This window comes from Giraffa tippelskirchi, chromosome 2 (assembly GCF_054371585.1).
Source record: "Giraffa tippelskirchi isolate mGirTip1 chromosome 2, T2T-mGirTip1v1.2.pri, whole genome shotgun sequence".
NCBI lineage: Eukaryota > Metazoa > Chordata > Mammalia > Artiodactyla > Giraffidae > Giraffa > Giraffa tippelskirchi.
The window spans coordinates 61868434-61888339 of NC_137276.1; the positions used below are offsets into that span (position 1 = coordinate 61868434).

Here is a 19906-nt window from a genome sequence, read left to right on the forward strand (position 1 = left end):
ATGCCTGGCTGCCCAGACCTCACAGGTTCTGGATTCCCAAGTGTTCCCTTTCCACTGGACGACAGCTCTCTGCAGACACTGAATACCATGGGCCTGGAAGGGCAGGGACCTTCTTGTTCATGCTCAAAATGGCCTCAGCCTGCAGACTCCAGTCACATAAAGGAAAGAGCAGGCACCAACAAAGGGGTAAAAATCTAAAAGAAAGATGGCAAAGAACAGGCTGCCTGCAGGGATTTCTTAGACCCAAAGTCTGTCCTGGGTCTGCAGCATATGCCCATGTCAGAAGGCATCCAGCATGCTTGCTCTGCAGGGGACTGGAATGTCGGGGAAGTGTTGTTTAACTGCCTTCATGACCTTCCTTGTTGACCTCCGTGACCTGGGAAAAGGAAGGAGGATCAGAGCAAGCCAGGGAAATTCCTGCCAGATCTTCAGATCAGCTTATACCCAACTCTGTCCCTGCTAACTCCAACCCTGATCCTCTCTCATGACCAGCTGCAGAAAGGAAAGAAAATCCCTTGGCTCTAAAATGACATCCAGAGAATCGAAGACAGGCCTCAAGAACGTCTACCCATCTGCCAAGAAGCTGCTGCCGAAGGTGGAAGAGGAGGGGGAGGCTGAGGATTACTGTACTCCTGGAGCCTTCGAGCTGGAGCGTCTCTTCTGGAAAGGCAGTCCTCAGTACACCCACGTCAACGAGGTCTGGCCCAAGCTCTACATCGGCGATGAGTAAGTGCCCAGATTCAGCCTCATGTTTGGTAGCCAGCCCTTCCCAGGTCACAGCCATCGCTACCTTCCCAACACAAGCTCTTGCTTGCCAGGTTGGTTCTGAGAGAACTGTTTATCAGTTAGGGCTAGGTTTATTTTCCTATTACAGAAAACTCAGAAAAGGGGCTTAAGCAAGATAGAGGTTGGTTTGTCTCACATAAAAGATGCACAGAGGAAGGAGAGCTGAGGCTGGCATGGCGATGCCAGGGTCATCAGCAGCTCAGGCTCCCATGCCTGGGCCCCACCATTCCCAGGTGTGGCTTCCTTCCTCAAGGTTGCTTCATGACCTGACATTGCTAGTAGGGCTCCTGTCACCAACTGTAGGATCCAGACCACAGGAAGGTAGAGGAAAAGGACATCTTCCTGAAGGGAAGTCCCACCCAAGACCTCCCCTGCTCCTCGCTGCAAGAGAGGCTAGGAAATGTAGTCTGTTTTTAGCTGGGGATAAGACAAGCAAGAATAAAGTCAGGTCTCAGGTGGGTGGCATAAGAGCACATCACCCTCTGTATCAGGAAGTGTGGTAGACCTAGCAAAGTTGAGGTCACGGTCCCTTGCTCTAGATTTTTATAGCCACCATGCCCACTCTTCAAAAAAAAAGGGAAGAGCCTACTGTAAATAATAATAGTAATAACAGTCATGTTGTTGTTGGTGGTGGTCATTAAAAGTCATGTCTGATTTTTCACGACCCCATGCCAGGTTCCTCTGTTGATGGGATTTCCCAGGCAAGAATACTGCTGGAGTGGGTTGTCATTTCCTTCTCCAGGGGATCTTCCCAACCTAGGGATCGAACCTGTGTCTCCTGCACTGGCAGGCAGATTCTTTACCACTGAGCCAGAAGGAAAATAATAATAGTAATACCTATCATTTATTGACTATTATGTGCCAGGCACTGTGCTAAGCATCTTGCATGAAGGATCTCACTTTATTTTCACTACAGCCCAATGAGAGGTCTTCTCATTACTCCCATTTTAAAGATAAGGAAACCGAGGCACAGAGCAGCTAAATAATGGGCCCAAGGTCCACAGCTTGGTAAGCGGCTGAGAGCTGGGATTCAAATGCAGTTTTGCCTAACTCATAAGCTTTCATCCTGATTAGCACTCCTGCTCCTCCCTCCATCCCCCAGGATTCCAGTTTACAAGTCACCTCTCCAAGGAGTCAGATGGTACAGGACCCATTCATGTGTGCTTTTCAATAATTGCTGCTTAAAAACCTAGAAATAACTGTCTAGTCATGGGCTATCCAGAGGCAGCATCCCTCTTTTTTTCTTAGTAATGGAAAAAGTTACAAAAAATTACATGCCCTTTTACACTAAATTAAACTAAACAGTTTTAAAAACAAATTGCATAATGTCCTCTCTTAATTCTGCCCCGAGTAACCAGTATTAAGCTTACTTTATGTATATCATGGCAAACATAAGGAAACATATGCAAACACTTAAAGGATTTTTATTTCTTTTAAATAATTTTAGCAGGAAAAAAGGAATTAAACGATTCTGCACTTTCAATATTCTTTAGTATATGTGTGCCATACTTTATCACATCATCTCTCAGTTGTGAACATTAGGGGAACCTGGGCTGTCCAAAATAGGGACTCCATTGTTTGCTTTTTAAAAAATAATAGCATTATTGAGATATAACTTACATTCCATAAAACTCACCCTTTTAAAAGTATACAGTTCAGTGGTTTTATTATATTCACAGAGTTGTGTAACCACTATCTAATTTCAAAGCATTTTCATCACCTCAAAAGGAAACCCCAAACCCATTAAATAATCACACTCCATTCCCCATATTCCCCCAGCCTGAGAAACCACCAATCTGTTCTCCCTTTCTATGAATTTACCTAACCTGGAAGTTCACATGAATGGCCTTTCATGACTGGCTTCTTACACTTAGCGTAATGTTTTCAAGGTTCATCCAAGTTACAGCATGTATTAGTATTTTATTCTTTTTTACTGCCAAATAATCTCTGTACTATTTTTGCAACTTTTTTTCACTGCACGGCTTGTGGGATCTTAGTTCCCCAATCAGGGACTGAATCTGAGCCCTCAGCAGTTAAGAGTGTGGAATCCTAACCACTGGACCACCAGGGAAGTCCCTGTTTCTGCAACATTTATGTGAGTCTAGAATTAGTTCAACATAAAAAATGTATGCACACACTGTGGCCCCAAATATCACTTTAAGAAATGAAACATACAGAAATAAGAGTACCAATACATAAGGACATATGTACAACAATGTTTAATACTGAAGTAGCAATAAAAGGTGTGTGTGTGGGATCTGAATATCTTCTAATGTTATTAAATAAGTATAGTAAATACACTGTTTTCCTTGGGACTTCCCTGCCTGCCCAGTGGTTAAGACTCTGTGCTCCCAATGCAGAGGGTACAGGTTCGATCCCTTGTTGGGGAACTAAGATCCCACATGCCACACAGTGTGGCCAAAAATTAAAAACAAACATCTGAGTATCTACATCTCATTTAAAAAAAAAAAAAAAATACTGTTTTCCTATTTTAAAGGTAATATAAACTCACTGTATAAAGTATAGACATCTTCATTTCCCTAGGTATAATATGTTGACAGGTGAACTTTCTTCATAAGGGTGTATGGATTGAGATAATATATGGACATGAGTCTGAGCAAACTCTGGGAGACAGTGAAGGACAGGCAACCCTGGTGTGCTGCAGTCCATGGGGTCGCAGAGTCAGACATGACTGAGTGACTGAACAACAGCAACAACGTCAAATACTAGTGTGGTGTCAAGTACAGAGTAAGCACTAAAAAAGATTAGCTATAATAATAAGATAGTGATTAGTGTTAAAGAAAACTTTTGAATCTCCCAAAACAATCACTGAAGTCCATCACTCCAAAGTCATTCCTGTTAATACTGTAGAAATTTCCTCTTAGACTTTCTATATGCTACTTTTGGTTTAAAATAGTCGCAATCATATGGATTATTCATTTTATTTTTGTCTTTATTCCACACAGCATCATTCAAAAACTTTCCCCTTACTATATACTTCTCATATACTTAATTATAATAACTATAATTATATATATCAGATGGACATAATTATCATTTATTTTACTTTTCCTACTGTTGGATATATCAGTCATTTTCACGTTCTTGCTTTTATAAATAATGTTGCAGTGGACATCTTTCGGTATAAATATATTTTTATAATTAGGATTATTTCCTTAGATTTGATCCTAAAAAATGGCATAAATGGGGGAAGGACCAGGCTGATCCCCAAGAAGCACCTCATTCTTTTGCCCTCCTCTCACCTCAAGAACAGAATGGCTGGGGATTGCTCAGGAGCCACAATGTTTGGGTCAAATACTGGTTCCTATGTGGTCTTGGGCATGTCACTCAAGCTTTCTGAGCTTCGATTTCTTTACCTATAAGATGTGGGTTCAATGGTTTAATATATCGGACGCTGAGCACAGTTTCCAGCACTGAGTGTGAACTATTAGAGATCAGGCAGGTTCTGGAAACTCACCTCACAGTGTGAGAAGAAGGTAAAGAACAGTCACCACACTTTGCCACTAAGGGTCCCTGTGTGTTAAGGGCAGCCCTGGGATAGAAAACACCTCCAGTCACCTTTCTCCTATGAGATGCTATCATAAACCCAAGGCCAGGTTGGAAGGAAGGTCCCTCCTAATGGGCCTCCTCCAGCCAGCTCCCTCCACAGACACTGTCCTGGCCTTCCAGGGACCCGGGTGGCCAAAGGCCCAAGGGGGCACTGCCACATCGATGCCCTATAAGCCTGTGGGTTTCAGAATTTCTAAAGCTTTTCTCAAGCCTAGCTTATCACAAGGGGATCACCAAATGGGATGCTTGGTGACTCCAAGTCCCCACTGCTTACCAGCCTGGGGAGGGCAGAGGTGCACCCCTCCCCCTGCCCTGCCCAATACCACCACAGCCTGGTGAGAAGAGGTCACTGATGGGAGAGCAATGTGGCTGATGTGATGTGCGCTGGCTCAGCGGTGGGGATTGGTAGGCCCCCCTAGGCAGCCACCTTTTGGATGTCCTCATGGGGAAGTCTTCCTCCCTAAAGGGCTCAAGGCACAGCCACCCTCTCCCACGCCTTGGTAGGGGGTCTGAATCTCCAAGTGGGAACTGGAGGGACAGCGTGGAGTACAGCAAAAGCCGTCCAGCTCCAGCGGGGACTGGGGCAGAGAGTTCAAGCTCTCAATGTGGGTGGCCACTCTGTGTGGCCTTTGGCAAAACAACTTATTGTTCTGGGACTCAGTTTCTTTATTTGTAAAATAAAGGGATAATTTCAAAGGTCCCTTCCAGCGCTGAAGTAAAATTCTTTAAGAAATGTCTTATTAAATAAATTAGGCTTTATTAGACTCAAGCACATACTTGTTTTATTACTTTTAAGTCATTCAAATTAGATTCAAATTAGGTTAACCAAGTGTTGCCCTCCAGAGAACCAGGGACTGGCATCAATGATGAGATAAGAATAATTCATCACCTCTTATCAATCAGCAGTCCCTAAATGGGTGCTTCACAAGTGCTTGAGGATGCTTGAAAGCACTAAATTTCTGTAATTTAAATATTCTCACTTTAATCTCATTCACATCTTTCATTTGCTTAGCAAAATCTTTTTTTCTTTTTTCTCCCTGATAGTCAGCAGGAGGGCAAGTATCCTGGCTACAGTCAAAGTGACTGCAAATTCCCAGGCAGGACAGGCTCCCCAAAGTAAGGCATCATTGAGAAATCTCTCCTCCCTCTCACAACAGAGGTGGTCCTGTGGGCCAACGCCAGGGCTCTGTGAAGTTGCTCTACTGCTTGAATGGCGGGGACTCTATTTTTATTAAAATTACAGTCGCCTCCAAGGTCTGCCTTTTAGGGTCATTGACAGCCAGCAGCCTCTCCCCATCAAGCCTGACTCTTCAAATGCCTGCACCTGCCCCACTCAGCCTGAGCTCGCTTGCCAAGGGGTCTCTCTCCTCCTTTTTGCTCCCAAGCAGACCATCAGCCTCCGAAGCCAGAGGCATCTCCAAGGTTGGTTGGTCAAAGATGCTGGAGAGGGTTGTTAAGTCGCTAAGTTGTATCTGACTCTTTGTGACCCCATGAACTACAGCACACCAGGCTTCCCTGTCCTACACTATCTCCTGGAGTTTGCTCAAACTCACATCCATGAGTCAATGATGCCATCCAATCATTTCAACCTCTGTCACCCCCTTCTCCTCTTGCCTTCAATCTTTCCCAGAATCAGGGTCTGAGGTGAAGGCAAACCAATGGCTAAGACAGTCCTCAGTTCGAGACAGGACCTCTCACTGGTGTACCCGGAGAGCTGCAACCTCTCCCCTAGAAAAAAAAGAACGAATTCAGCCTTGAGGCACCAGTTCAGTTCAGTTCAGCCACTCAGTCGTGTCCGACTCTTTGCGACCCCATGAATCGCAGCACGCCAGGCCTCCCTGTCCATCACCAACTCCCGGAGTTTAACCAAACCCATGTCCATCGAGTCAGTGATGCCATCCAACCATCTCATCCTCTGTTGTCCCCTTCTCCTCCTGCCTGCAATCCTTCCCAGCATTAGGGTCTTTTCCAATGAGTCAACTCTTCGCATGAGGTGGCCAAAGTATTGGAGTTTCAGCTTCAACATCAGTCCTTCCAATGAACACTCAGGACTGATCTCCCTTAGGATGGACTGGTTGGATCTTGCAGTCCAAGGGAGCAGAGCTAAAATTTGACTGTCTTTTTTTAGGGTGGGCCATGGCTAGACTAGGATGCAGTGAAAACACAGCCAAAGTTAACAATTTAACATGCTGAATGTCACCTGAAAGAACTAGAAAATCTGGACTCTGAGCCTCCAAGTACCAAAGGTGACTAAGTACAGCGGGGCACCAGTCATGGGTAAGGTGCTAGGGGAGAGGTGCCAATGGTCCTGCCCCCACTGGGCCTTCTCAAGCTGGGTGGCAGTATTTTAGCAAAGGCCCCCGGCAATGCCAACCATTTCCTTTCACGGTTTGCCGAATGCCTTGTCTAATCATTAATACAATGGTATGTCTTGAAACCAGGCCTTCTATGCATTGTCTTTTCCCACTTAGCCTCAATCCTTGGAGGCCTAGAGCCTAGTGGGGTGGGGAAGATGATGGAGAGATTCCTAAGGAGTTAAAAACACGGAGACCACTTTAGGTCTTTGCGACAGTCAATCTCTTCTGAGAACGAAGGATAGAATGTCAATAAAGATCATGGCATATATTTAAACACTGAGTGAATATATGACACGTTCGGTACTGAAAATTTACACAACACAGACAAAAAGAAGAATATTAAAATTCCCTATAACCCCATTACCCATAGATAACCACCAATAAATTTCGTTGTACATCTTCCTGTTGCTTGCTACCTCCTCCTTGTTCAGAATTTATCTTTTAATCTTTCAAAGAAACTTGAATATCACATCACTCAGCTTTACAAGAATCTTGCAAGGAAAGCACTGCCAATGTAATTGGTCCTCTTTAACAAATAAAGAAATCTGAGGGTCCCAGAGGTTCGTTGTTCCAGTTCATGCAGCAGTTTAAGCTTACAAACTACATCTGTGTGCCCTGTGTTTTCTGCAGGGCCTCGTAGCCCAACAGCTTCATCATCGGCAAGTAACAAGAACACCCAGAAAATAGACAGCTAGTGAATTTTGCCTTCATATCAGATGAATTGAAGGAGACCAAAAACTAGAATTGTGCCTGTTTTAAAATTCACCTGCAAGGAGTAGGTGTGGTTAAGACTCCAGAGAAGAAGGTCACCATCAAGGTCATGCTCTCAAAATGACGTGCCATCATAACAAGCAGTGTCACACTGACCAGTGTGTGTCTGTGCTGTGCATAGTCGCTCAGTCGTGTCTGACTCTTTGCAACCCCATCGACTGTAGCCTGCCGGGCTTCTCTGTCCATGGGGATTCTCCAGGCAAGAATACTGGAGTGGGCTGCCGTGACCTCCTCCAGGGGATTTTCCCAACCTAGGGATTGAACCCAGGTCTCCCTCATTGCAGGCGGATTCTTTACCAACTGAGCCACCAGGGAAGCCAGTGTCTGTCCCAGGCATCAAAAAATGACAGGACGTGGGCCATGGTGAACAGGAACCCACAGTTAGGTGTGGGAAATCAGCAGGTTCTCACATGCGAGGGTATGGAGAACCGCCCCGTCAGTAGTGGACCTTCCTCAATGCCCAGGGCAGAATCCTGGCAACATGGGAGCAGCTGGTGGGCGGCTTGAGCAGACGTGCACATGCATGTCCCTCCTCCCCTCTGTGAAAACACACACCTGTGGGAAATGGGCTTCTGGGCAGGGGCTGAGGTATGCAGGATGGGAATCAATAGGGCCCCAAGGGGTCTGAAAAAGCAGAATGCTGGGAGCTCTGTCCAAGGAGACTGCTCTTGTCACTCCTCAAGGTGGAAGGGCTGCTGGTTAAAGCAAGTTTCCTGGAGAAACTTCGAGGGGCTGGAAGGAGGAAGGGAGGGAAGGTCTCTGAGGAAACTGAACCTCAGGAGAAGAGAGACCCTTTCTTGGCCCTCTAACCCAGATTCAGAATCCACATTTAAGGCCAGAGGTTCACAAGGAAGGGAGAAGTACTAAAGAGAACTGGGTCAAGAACAGGGATATAACAATGCTCTTCAAAAGTAAAACTGTACAAGGGACTTCCCTGGTGGTCCAGTGTTTAAAACTCTGCACTTCCAATGCAGAGGGTGCTGGTTTGATCCCTGATAGGGGAACTAAGACCCCACACTGCATAGCTAAGAAACTTGTTTTAAGAAAAGTAAAACTGTACAAGTCCAACAAATGAGAGAGAACAGGTCCAACCACATTGCTAAAATAAATTAATAAAAACAAGACACCTTTTTTTGTCCATGAAATTAGCAATGAGCAAAAATCAGAATGTAAATTTGAACATGCTTTCTAGAAGATAATTTAGTAACAATATCAATTGTGTTCAAAACACTCATGCCCACTGACCCAGCAATTCCACTTCAAAAAAATGTCTCCCAAGGACACAGAGATGTGCTCAAAGATACAGCAAGTTGTTTGTTTATAGTTACTTATTATAATAACCACTATTCTCTCTCCAGGATAGAGACCGAGAGAGACAGACCAGAGAGAGAGAACACAAACGTCCAAAGCTAGGGACGTGAAGAGGGAAAACTGAGGTTCATTTATGGAAGGGAATAGTATGCAGCTACTGCAGGCTGTATGTTGACATAATAAGATGTTTACAGTATATCACCATGCAAAGTTTCTAAACTGTATATATGGTATTACCATTACCATAATATTACCATATTACCCCCAACCATTAAATAGAATATACAAATATATTCATGGAAAAACAACTGGAAGATCTTATTTCAAAAGGCAAATAGTTCTTATTTCTAAGGAGTAGAAATACATGTGTTTTTGTGTTGGGGGGAGCATATTTGTTTTCCATGTTCTACAGAAAGCATGTGTTAGTTTTGTAATTAGCTGACACTTTTAAAATGAACAGATTACCTACATTTAGGATTTTTCTTAAACAACCAGAAACTAAGGCTGCTGCATCACCTAGATTCTAGGAGTAATTTCTTAACCCTGTTTTTTTTTTTTTTTTTGAGCTTTTCTCCTTCAACAGAGGCACATTTCTTAGTCTTTCCCACATATCTGAGTAGATGGCTCTGGAAGTTAAGAAAATAAAACAACACAGTGCCAAGCAGTACCCTCCAATCCCACCAGTGACACCCTCCAATCATCTCAGTGACAGATGAGCTGGGTGTCTGGGCCAACTGGGGACCTGCCTCCAAAACAGCTGCTGTCTACTAAGAGTCACTTTATGTATCTGCAAATCCCCTTGCTGCCGTTGAGCCCTCACCTAGACTCTGAGTAAGTCAAGCTGGGGAAAATCCTCAGAGTGGTGTATGAGGACACCATCCCCCATTCTGGGCCCAGGGAGCCACAGAGCCCCAAAACCTGCAACAGGCCTCAGGATACCCACCAGGTCTAATCCTCCCCATGAACCCCCTTCTCTCTTTCAGACACAGTAAAAAAACCAGCTCTGGGAGGGAGGGGTGAATTTGGACGTGTCATGAAATAAGTCTTGTTGCATATCTACCTTGATTCTTGACCCCCAAAGGAGCAAAGTGCAAATTGCTATTTATTCAAACTGCCATTTGATTATGTTGAAACCCAGCTGCAGAACCCAGAGAGACCAGTCTTTATGGTGGGTAGGAACTTCTTGTCAAGGACAGTTAATTTTAATTTTTCCACTGAGCTCAACCTCAAAGTGAGGTTGATTGCTACTCGGCAAGATGGACTGCATTAGTGGAGGCTTTAATTGAGCACAGATCTATGTCCCAAAAGCATAATGTTTGTTGTATACATACTTTGGGGCGAGGAGAAAAATGAAAAACAGACCTTTCTGAGGAAAAATTGAAAGCATAATGTGTTTCGTAGTCAGCATGGCAGACCCAAAAGCCAGCTGGAGGGCTCAGTGGAACACCACACCTCCCTATGCCTCTGTTCCCATGGGCTGTTTGCACGTTTCTAAAAGCTCACTGTGGTTCCTCTCATGACCAACAAAAAGCTCCAGGAAACCAGTGATAGATGCGGGGCCCTTGGCATGTGTTTCTGCTGCATGGAGGTGCAGGGTTGATCCATGCTGGCATCCAATATGCTCACTTCTGTCCACATCCTCTTACCAGTGGCCTTGAGATGAGCCCTCAGCTGGAGTACACTGCCACTTTTTGGTCTCTTACTGTTAACGGTTCCAGACCTTGTCACCTCTTCCCTGAGCTGCAGAACTGGACTTTGCACTGTTGAGGGAGATGTTATCTCAAAGCTCAGATGGGATCATCCGCCTCAAACACAAAAAGCTCATCTCAACCCCCAAATGCACATTCTGACTTCCAAGCACTCCATGGTCAGATCCCATACTCCCTCTCCAGACCTTTCTCTCCTCTCCTCTCACATCTTATGCTCTGCCCAAACCAGTCCCTTCCTTCCTGCCCCTATTCCCAATCCATCAGCAAGTCTGCTGTGACTCAGTCCAACCACCTTCCTCCCTTGGCCACATGACTGTGACACCTCCAAAAGAGCTCTCCACTTCTATTTTTGGCTTCCTTTCAATCCATCTCCATGCATCAGCCAGACTGATCTTGAAAAAGTAAACAACACTCACCCCTTAAACTCCTCTGTAGCATGTGGCATTCTACCATACTGAGGATAAAATCTAGACTCTCCCTTATGACCTACAGGGTCCACCATGACACAGGCCCTGCTTTCGGTTTCCTCTTGTACCACTACCACCCTTGCAATTACAGCCGTACAAGTCTCCCTTCTGTTCTTAGCACTTGCTGTTGTCTCTGCCCAAATAAAACACATTCCCTCCCCCTCTTCCCCTGCCTAGGCCCTTATCACCCCGTTGTCTTAGTTTAAATGCCACCTCCCAGCAGGGACCTTCCCTGATCACCTTACCTAAAGCAGGACCACAGTGATTCTGCACAGCTTACCACTATCTGAAATGGATCATTCATTTATTTGCTTTCCCCAGAATCTAAGCTTCCCGAGGGACCTTGACTAACTGCTCATTGCTACAGCATCAGTACCCAGGACAGTGCTTGGCACACAGTAGATTCATTTCCTGAATGGCTTTCATTATCTCCAGCCTCCATCCCTTAGGTTGTGCTATTTCTTTGGCTTGGCATACCCTTGCCTCCCTCTTCTCTTCCATCTCCAAGTGTTGATACCTATAGTAAAACAGGCTCAAAACCCTCTTTCCAATAAAGTATTTCCTAGCCCTTCAAGGAACGATAACTCCTGCTTCCTCTGTCCATGTTCCAAGGCCACCTACTTTAACACGACTTTACTCTTTGTTCCTGAAAAATCTTGCCTAGAAAGATAAGGCTATAAGTGAGAAAATAATCTCACTGTTGGCTTCAGAAATTTCCTAAAATCAGTCCCAACAACAGACTGCTCAAACAACTCTCTTTCTCAGAACAGTGCTTCGCCCAACGAGGCAATGATTTCAAAGTAAGGAGTTTGTATAGTGTTCACCAATCTCCTGAACATCACCATCAACAAGTTTGACATATCCTCACCCTGAATGACCCATTTTCAACCGTTTATTGAGCCTCACCCTTCAAACCCCAGAAATATCCAAGGGCTCAGAGGAGGGGCTGCTTTAAGGGGTCTCCTGAGGCTCTGTGAAGGTGGTCCTCTCCCTTTCATTTATTCAGCTTGGCCTAATGAACAGGTTATTCTGACAGCCTCAGAGGAGATTTGGCAGCTGACAGTCCACTCCCGCCACCACTGGAGTGTACAGCACCAAGTTCTTCTGTATTTGGTGAATGAAAGAGTGAATGGACAAATGAATAGGTTGCCCACTCTCCGCCTTCTCTAAACTGCTGAACCAGAAATATAAAAAAGGCAAAGCGGCCAGGGGGTCAGCAGGAGCAGGGCTTGCACAAGGGAAGTCCTTCATTTCAGTGGCTAGGCCTATTTAGAAGCTAGAAGCGATGGCAAAAACCCGTGGACTGAGCTCGAGTTTTCCCCAGATGCTGGCTAAGGCTCTGCCTACCAGCCTCTCTCTCTCTCGCACCCAGAGCAACCGCGCTGGACCGCTATGGGCTACAGAAGGCAGGCTTCACCCATGTGCTGAACGCTGCCCACGGCCGCTGGAACGTGGACACAGGGGCCGACTACTACCGGGACATGGCCATTGAGTACCATGGCGTCGAGGCTGATGACCTGCCCACCTTTGACCTCAGCGTCTTCTTCTACCCAGCGGCTGCTTTCATTGACGCTGCCCTCCGCTATGATCACAGTAAGAGACCTTCACCTGCCCTCGCCCCCGCCCGCGCCCCCGCCCCCGGCCACCTAGAGGCCCCGCCCCTAGCCCATGGCCCCGCCCCTCACCTGGTGGGAAGAGGCATCTGCACGCTTCAAGTAAGCTCCCTTCTCAAATTCTGCGCTGCCAGGGTAGCTGGAAATGTCGGATCCCCTGGAGTCTCTGCGCCTCACTGAGCGGTGCTGTTGTTGCTGGGGTTCGGCCTCGGTTGCCACCAATGGGACGTCGGGAGGGCTCAGAGGAGAGGTCTTAGGCCTGAGTCTCTCTTCCCTAAGGCACAGAAGCCATCCTTTGAACGCCAGGGGTTGTTGGGAGCCCTCAAAGCTGGGGTGCTGCCAAGTTGCTAACTGTGCCTGGGTCCAAACGAGACTAACAGCCAAGGGTCTCGATGCTAGAAAAACCTTAGGGAACTAATCTGAGTGGAAATCTAGAGACTTCAAATTCTCCTGCTCTCCAACCTAGCTCACACCCGCCTCTCCCATCCTCCCACCCCAGTCATATTCAGTCTAGTGAACTCTCCTGTGGAAAGCTGACAACCTCAGAAAGACAAATACCATATATCACTTACATGTGGAATCTAAAATATGACAGAAATGAACCTATCTACAAAACAGACTCTTGGACACAGAAAACAGACTGATGGTTGCCAAGGGGGGAGAGGAGGGGCTTGGTGGAGGGATGGAGTCGGAAGTCTGGATTAGCAGAAGTAAGCTGTTATACATAGAAACGACCAGGCCCTACTGTATAGCACAAAGAACTATATTCAATATCCTATGATAAACCATAATGGAAAAGAATATTTAAAAAGACTATATACACATGTATAACCGAATCACTTTGCTGTACATCAGAAATTAAAGCAACATTGTAAATCAACTATATTTCAATTTTTAAAACTAAAGGATGAGGCTTTCAAGAAAAAAATAAAAAGAAAGCTTACAACTTATTCTTTGTACTTGCCAAACTATACTTTGAGAATCTGAGTTTTGTGCTCATAATGTCCAAGTTTTTCAAGGTTAATTAATAACCATCTTTAAAAATCATGGTGCTAGTCCTTATGCTCCAAATGTAGTTTTAGCTGTCCTAATCCAGGTAAAGGCTGCAAGGCTATTTTCGAGAGAAGGGCACAGTGTAGGTATGCATCCGGGTGAGATAATATTCCATGATGACTGCAGGTTGCATTTCAGCGGCATTCCATAGAGGTCAGAGGGGCTTCAAGTCCTTGATCTGTACTCTGACTTCAGCCCCATGTGTCACACACTGAATTATGGGGTCAGTTACTAAGTCTTTCTGGCCACAAGTAGTTGGGATTAAGAGGCTCACTGACTGACCAACTGGCCTGCTGCAGTAACTACAACTTGCAGCTGGGCCTAGGCCACGTCTGCTGGAGAGTCTCAGACCTTGTTTTTATTTTGGTTCAGAAAGCAATGTCAGAGTGAAGGGGAAAAAACAAAACAAAACACGGAGTTGAAGTGCTTGTCTTAGGGGATGCCTCATTTCAAAGTCATCCTTTTTACGAGTCTATTTATGGACCATCTTTCTGTGTTAGGCACATTCTGGGTTTTCAAGCAGGATCAAAAAGCAACTGGACTCTGACTCATCACCATAAGGTGAAATTCGCCTTACAGTATTTGAAGTTAACTGAAAACATATTTGACATTAAAAAACAAAAAGATTCAACCACCCGATCCTTCCAATTCTGTTTAATGTGCTCAACTTGCCGTTACTATATCTTCAACCATCCCCTTAATGGAAGGGGCCTGGCTTTGGAGAAGACAGGGCTGCTTTCAAATCCATGCTGCACAACTTACTAACAATGTGATTTATAAGCCTTGATTTCTCCATCCGGTGATGAAAATATTTACCTTGCAAGGTATAATGAGGATCAGCAGTAACCCACAAAAAGCACTTAGCCTAGAACCTTGCACACAGCAGGCTCTCAGATGTGTTTGATAAAGAAAGGTTGTGCACCACGAAGCACATAACCACACCAGCACGTGGATATCATCACAATAAAGTTTCCAATCCCCAAAGGGGTAAAAAAAAAAAAAGGAAAAAAGACTTTCCAACTTTGAACTTCAGTGGCATGATACACGCATAGGACAGCCTGCCCAATTCCTGACATGCCATTTTAGAGTCTGCCCCCACTCACTGCTGAATTAGGAAAGAATGGGCTGTGGGGTCATATGCCCATGCCTGGGCAGATCTTAGAGCATCGCTGTGGATTGTGACAAGTAGACGGTGCGGCCAAAAGCATCATGCTAGCCAAGAAAGCATCAAGAGAGAAAAGCATATCCACAGGTCAGAGGACATGCAGGGAGTGTGGGCCTAGACCAGCTGGCTGGAGGTGGGGAGCAGGACTGGACAGGACCCTGATACCAGGGGAGGACTGATTCCTTTCTCTGTGCCCTTTGTATCTGCATATCTAAAGACTTCCTCAAGCTGAGGGCTCAAACACCAACCCTTCAGGACCCAGGCAGATGCCATAAATGAATGATGCTGGCTGTGTGCGAGGCCACCGGGTGAAGGGAGAGGGTTCTTATGGTTAAGCCAAGAGCCCCATATTCCCTCCACAGGGGACAACTGCTACTCAGTCCCAGCCAGTGATCATCTTGTGAGAATCAGTGCTGATGTGGTAGATCTGACTTTACAGAAAAAGTCCCCAACCTAGATTTTAACATAAAATTGCTCAAATTTTAAGTGTTGGCAACAAGTTGAAAATTTCTTAAAATGCTGCAAAGACCAAACAAAAGAAACCCAATGGCTGTCAGTTTGTAACCTGTGCCTTGAGTAGTCAGAGTAACAAAATAAAATGCTAGTTAGCATCATCAGAGACTCCATTAATGGAGACAGTGTGTGCTCAGCCCGTATGGCACATGCAGCAGGCTGCCTGGATGAGTCTTTTCACACCCTGGAAAACCATGGGATGCTCCTGTAGCATTTTAGAGCCAGATGCACTCGTATGTTTCTTATTATACTCTTGCTGTAAGAGGTGTTGATGGACAGTCTGGCCAAAAGGCAAAGACATGTCTTTTTCCTGTCTTTCCTGTTCTTCCTTGGCTAGTTTCAGCTTAGCACATAGTTTCCCACACTGCCCCTCACAGTCAGTCTTTTTCTGAAAACGAGAAAAGCATCCTTCGTGGTGCTGCAGAGCTGTACTTGCAGTCTGTAGTCAGCCTCATGGGGCCCACCCCATGTCTACCCTACCTTGATCTGACCGTTCCGAAATAACTCACCAAGCAACATTAGTCACTCCTGAAAAATCTTGGGAGATAATCGAGTCCAGCGTCCTGCCCTGAGAGCCAGGGAAACAGAGACCCAGAGAAGTCACATGACATGGTGAGGGTCACAGAGTTAATCAGAGGCCAACGGGCATCCCTTCTGTCACTCAGTCCTCACGGAAGAGTCCTTCATCCCTATTTTGAGCATCTGGTGACTCTGCAGTATAAGGGGTCACCAAGTATCATGAAAGGTGAGACATTCCAGCTGGTTGTAGGATCTAAAACAACTGAATTGTCATGCTTCATCAGAAAAAGAAGTACAGACAAAATACTGCCACCTGAGCCCCATTTGGACTGCCTTCTCTGCTCTTGGCATGGCATCCTCAGAGCTAAGTTACTATGGTTTTAATTTAATGAAATCTTTTGAGAAACCCCAGGGCAGATACCATGAGGTTCTAAAGATCAGATTTTAGTGTCACCACTCTCCTTTCCTTTTTTTTTTAAACAAACAGTCCATAGGCTGCTTTTGAAGCCATCTTAAAATCTATTATGGATAAGGAAGGTATGAATAAATAAATGAAGTCTGCATTTGAGCAGGAGGCTAATTCTCTGGTGCTTCTGGCTTTAACCAGACCAAGATTTTCAGGGTGTTTTAAGAGCCTCCTGACCCACTGCAGCAAGCACAGGCCTTCCCCCTGGCAGTTCTAAAACACACCATACATCCTTTTTCTGAGGACTTCCATGGGTGCAGACCATTTTGGGAGGAGAAGGAACTCTGTCTTTGCAGGTTCCAAGGTAGTGAGTGGGAGACAACGGGCATACCCCTCAAAGGAAGGGAATGGGATAGGATGAGTTGGTGATTAACAGGCTTAGCCTATATGACTGATTTGAGTGACTGAGGCCTACCTTCTGGTCACCAGTGAAAACGTGCCACTAGGTAAACAGTAGAGATGAGATGGTTGAACGGCATCAACAATGCAATGAATATGAACCTGGGCAAACTCTGGGAGATGCTGAGGGACAGGGAGGCCTGGCATGCTGCAATCCAAGGGGTCACAAAGAGTTGGACATGACTAGGTGACCAAACAACAACAAGAGATTCTGGATTTGATTTTTCCTCATAAAACTGTGGGAATTCACCTTTTTGGTAAAAGGTCAAAGGGGGAATGCTTAATTGAACTCATTCCCCAAACATAAATTGTGGCCTATCAGTGGACTGAGAAATCAATTTAGAGGCTGTGACTAGTATTTCTTGAAAATTTCAAAAGATTAGGAAAGAACAGAAAACATCAGCATGCCTGGCATGTGGCAGAAGTGCTAATTATTTTGTAAAACTCTTGTCTGATCATGAACTGCTTATTGCCAAATTCAGACTTAAATTGAAGAAAGTAGGGAAAACCACTAGACCATTCAGGTATGACCTAGATCAAATCCCTTATGAGTATACAGTGGAAGTGACAAATAGATTTAAGGGACTAGACCTGATAGACAGAGTGCCTGACGAACTACGGACAGAGGTTCGTGACATTGTACAGGAGACAGGGATCAAGAAAATCCCCATGGAAAAGAAATGCAAGAAAGCAAAATGGCTGTCTGAGGAGGCCTTACAGATAGCTGGGAAGAGAAGAGAAGCGAAAAGCAAAGGAGAAAAGGAAAGATATTCCCATCTCAATGCAGAGTTCCAAAGAATAGCAAGGTGAGATAAGAAAGCCTTCCTCAGCGATCAGTGCAAAGAAATAGAGGAAAACAACAGATTGGGAAAGACTAGAGATCTCTTCAAGAAAATTAGAGATGCCAAAGGAACATTTCATGCAAAGATAGGCTCGATAAGGGACAGAAATTGTATGGACCTAACAGAAGCAGAAGATACTAAGAAGAGATGGCAAGAATACACAGAAGAACTGTACAAAAAAGATCTTCACGACCCAGATAATCACAATGCTGTGATCACTCACCTAGAGCCAGACATCCTGGAATGTGAAGTCAAGTGTGCCTTGAAAAGCATCACTACGAACAAAGCTAGTGGAGGTGATGGAATTCCAGTTGAGCTATTTCAAATCCTCAAAGGTGATGCTGTGAAAGTGCTGCACTCGATATGCCAGCAAATTTGGAAAACTCAGCAGTGGCCACAGGACTGGAAAAGGTCAGTTTTCGTTCCAATCCCAAAGAAAGGCAATGCCAAAGAATGCTCAAACTACCGCACAATTGCACTCATCTCACATGCTAGTAAAGTAATGCTCAAAATTCTCCAAGCCAGGCTTCAGCAATACGTGAACCGTGAACTTCCAGATGTTCAAGCTGGTTTTAGAAAAGGCAGAGGAACCAGAGATCAAATTGTCAATATCCGCTGGATCATCAAAAAAGCAAGAGAGTTCCAGAAAAACATCTATTTCTGCTTTATTGACTATGCCAAAGCCTTTGACTGTGTGGATCACAATAAACTGTGGACAATTCTGAAAGAGATGGGAATACCAGACCATCTGACCTGTCTCTTGAGAAACCTGTATTCAGGTCAGGAAGCAACAGTTAGAACTGGACATGGAACAACAGACTGGTTCCAAATAGGAAAGGGAGTATGTCAAGGCTGTATATTATCACCCTGCTTATTTAACTTATATGCAGAGTACATCATGAGAAACGCTTGGCTGGAAGAAACACAAGCTGGAATCAAGATTGCCGGGAGAAATATCAATAACCTCAGATATGCGGATGACACCACCCTTATGGCAGAGAGTGAAGAAGAACTAAAGAGCCTCTTGATGAAGGTGAAGGAGGAGAGTGAAAAAGTTGGCTTAAAGCTCAACGTTCAGAAAACTAAGATCATGGCATCTGGTCCCATCACTCCATGGGAAATAGATGGGGAAACAGTGGAAACAGTGTCAGACTTTACTTTTTTAGGCTCCAAAATCACTGCTGATGGTGACTGCAGCCATGAAATTAAGAGACGCTTACTCCTTGGAAGGAAGGTTATGGCCAACCTAGATAGCATATTTAAAAGCACAGACATTACTTTGCCAACAAAAGTCCGTCTAGTCAAGGCTATGGTTTTTCCAGTGGTCATGTATGGATGTGAGAGTTGGACGGTGAAGAAAGCTGAGTGCCGCAGAATTGATGCTTTTGAGCTGTGGTGTTGGAGAAGACTCTTGAGAGTCCCTTGGACTGCAAGGAGATCCAATCAATCCATCCTAAAAGAGATCGATCCTGGGTGTTCATTGGAAGGTCTGATGTTGAAGCTGAAACTCCAATACTTTGGCCACCTCATGCAAAGGGTTGACTCATTGGAAAAGACCCTAATGCTGGGTAGGATTGGGGGAGGGAGGAGAAGGGGACGACAGAGGATTCTCATCCTCTGGTTGGATGGCATCACTGACTCGATGAACATGGGTTTGGGTAGACTCCGGGAGTTGGTGATGGACAGAGAGGCCTGGCGTGCTGCAATTCATGGGGTCGCAAAGAGTCGGACACGACTGAGCGACTGAACTGAACTGAACTGTCTGATATACACATACCTATGAGGCCCCTTTATAGCCTTTAAGGTCTCTAGCGGCAGTGGCCTGGGCTTGAATCAGGTCCTGCCACTTCCCAGCTGTGTGACTAAGACATAGCATTTCTGTGCACTTCAGCTGCCTCCTTTGTAAAACAGGGGCACTGATTTTATCTACCTCATCAGGTTGTTGTGAGGACTAAAATGCACACACGAAGTGCTTGGAAGATACGGGGTGGGCTGAGCCCATGTACATGTTAGCTGTGAATTTTATGCCGGGGGGCAACGGGATGTAACACAGAAAAGTTTGAAAATCACCGATCTAGAAAATGCCAACCCTGACAATGATCCCTTCCCTCAAGGTCCTAACCCTGGCTGGCATCTACTTCACAGAGAGCCGCCAGCTTTCTCTGGTGCAGGCCATGCTATGAAAAGGCCAAAGGCAGCCTTCCTCCCCTTGTCTCCCGAACTCTCCTGAGAGCAGGTTCTCACCATCCAACACTGGGCCCACAAGGGTGTTGCTTAGCAAGAGACACAGAACAGAGGGAGCAGTGCCCTGAGACACTGGGGACAGTTCTCCACCCGAGAAGACCCACCAAGCTCACGAGGCTGA

At 45.4% G+C, this 19906-nt stretch overlaps 2 protein-coding genes across 5 annotated transcripts in view; one reads left to right on the top strand and one right to left on the bottom strand.

The window, feature by feature from the left end:
• SAMD8 (sterile alpha motif domain containing 8) overlaps window positions 1-19906 on the bottom strand; it is a 119412-nt gene that overhangs the window by 94743 nt on the left and 4763 nt on the right. For 2 of the 4 annotated variants that reach the window (XM_081564207.1, XM_081564234.1), the window contains exon 2: window positions 12657-12858. The exons of the other annotated variants lie outside the window; for them this stretch is intronic. The gene's annotated coding sequence lies outside the window, so the exon portion shown is untranslated. The remainder of the gene's footprint in view (window positions 1-12656; window positions 12859-19906) is intronic. 4 annotated transcript variants of the gene reach the window in all.
• DUSP29 (dual specificity phosphatase 29) overlaps window positions 1-19906 on the top strand; it is a 35218-nt gene that overhangs the window by 10578 nt on the left and 4734 nt on the right. The window contains exons 2-3 of the mRNA XM_081564777.1: window positions 493-726; window positions 12344-12564. Of these exons, the coding sequence (XP_081420903.1) occupies window positions 527-726; window positions 12344-12564 (421 nt within the window). The 5' untranslated portion in view covers window positions 493-526. The remainder of the gene's footprint in view (window positions 1-492; window positions 727-12343; window positions 12565-19906) is intronic.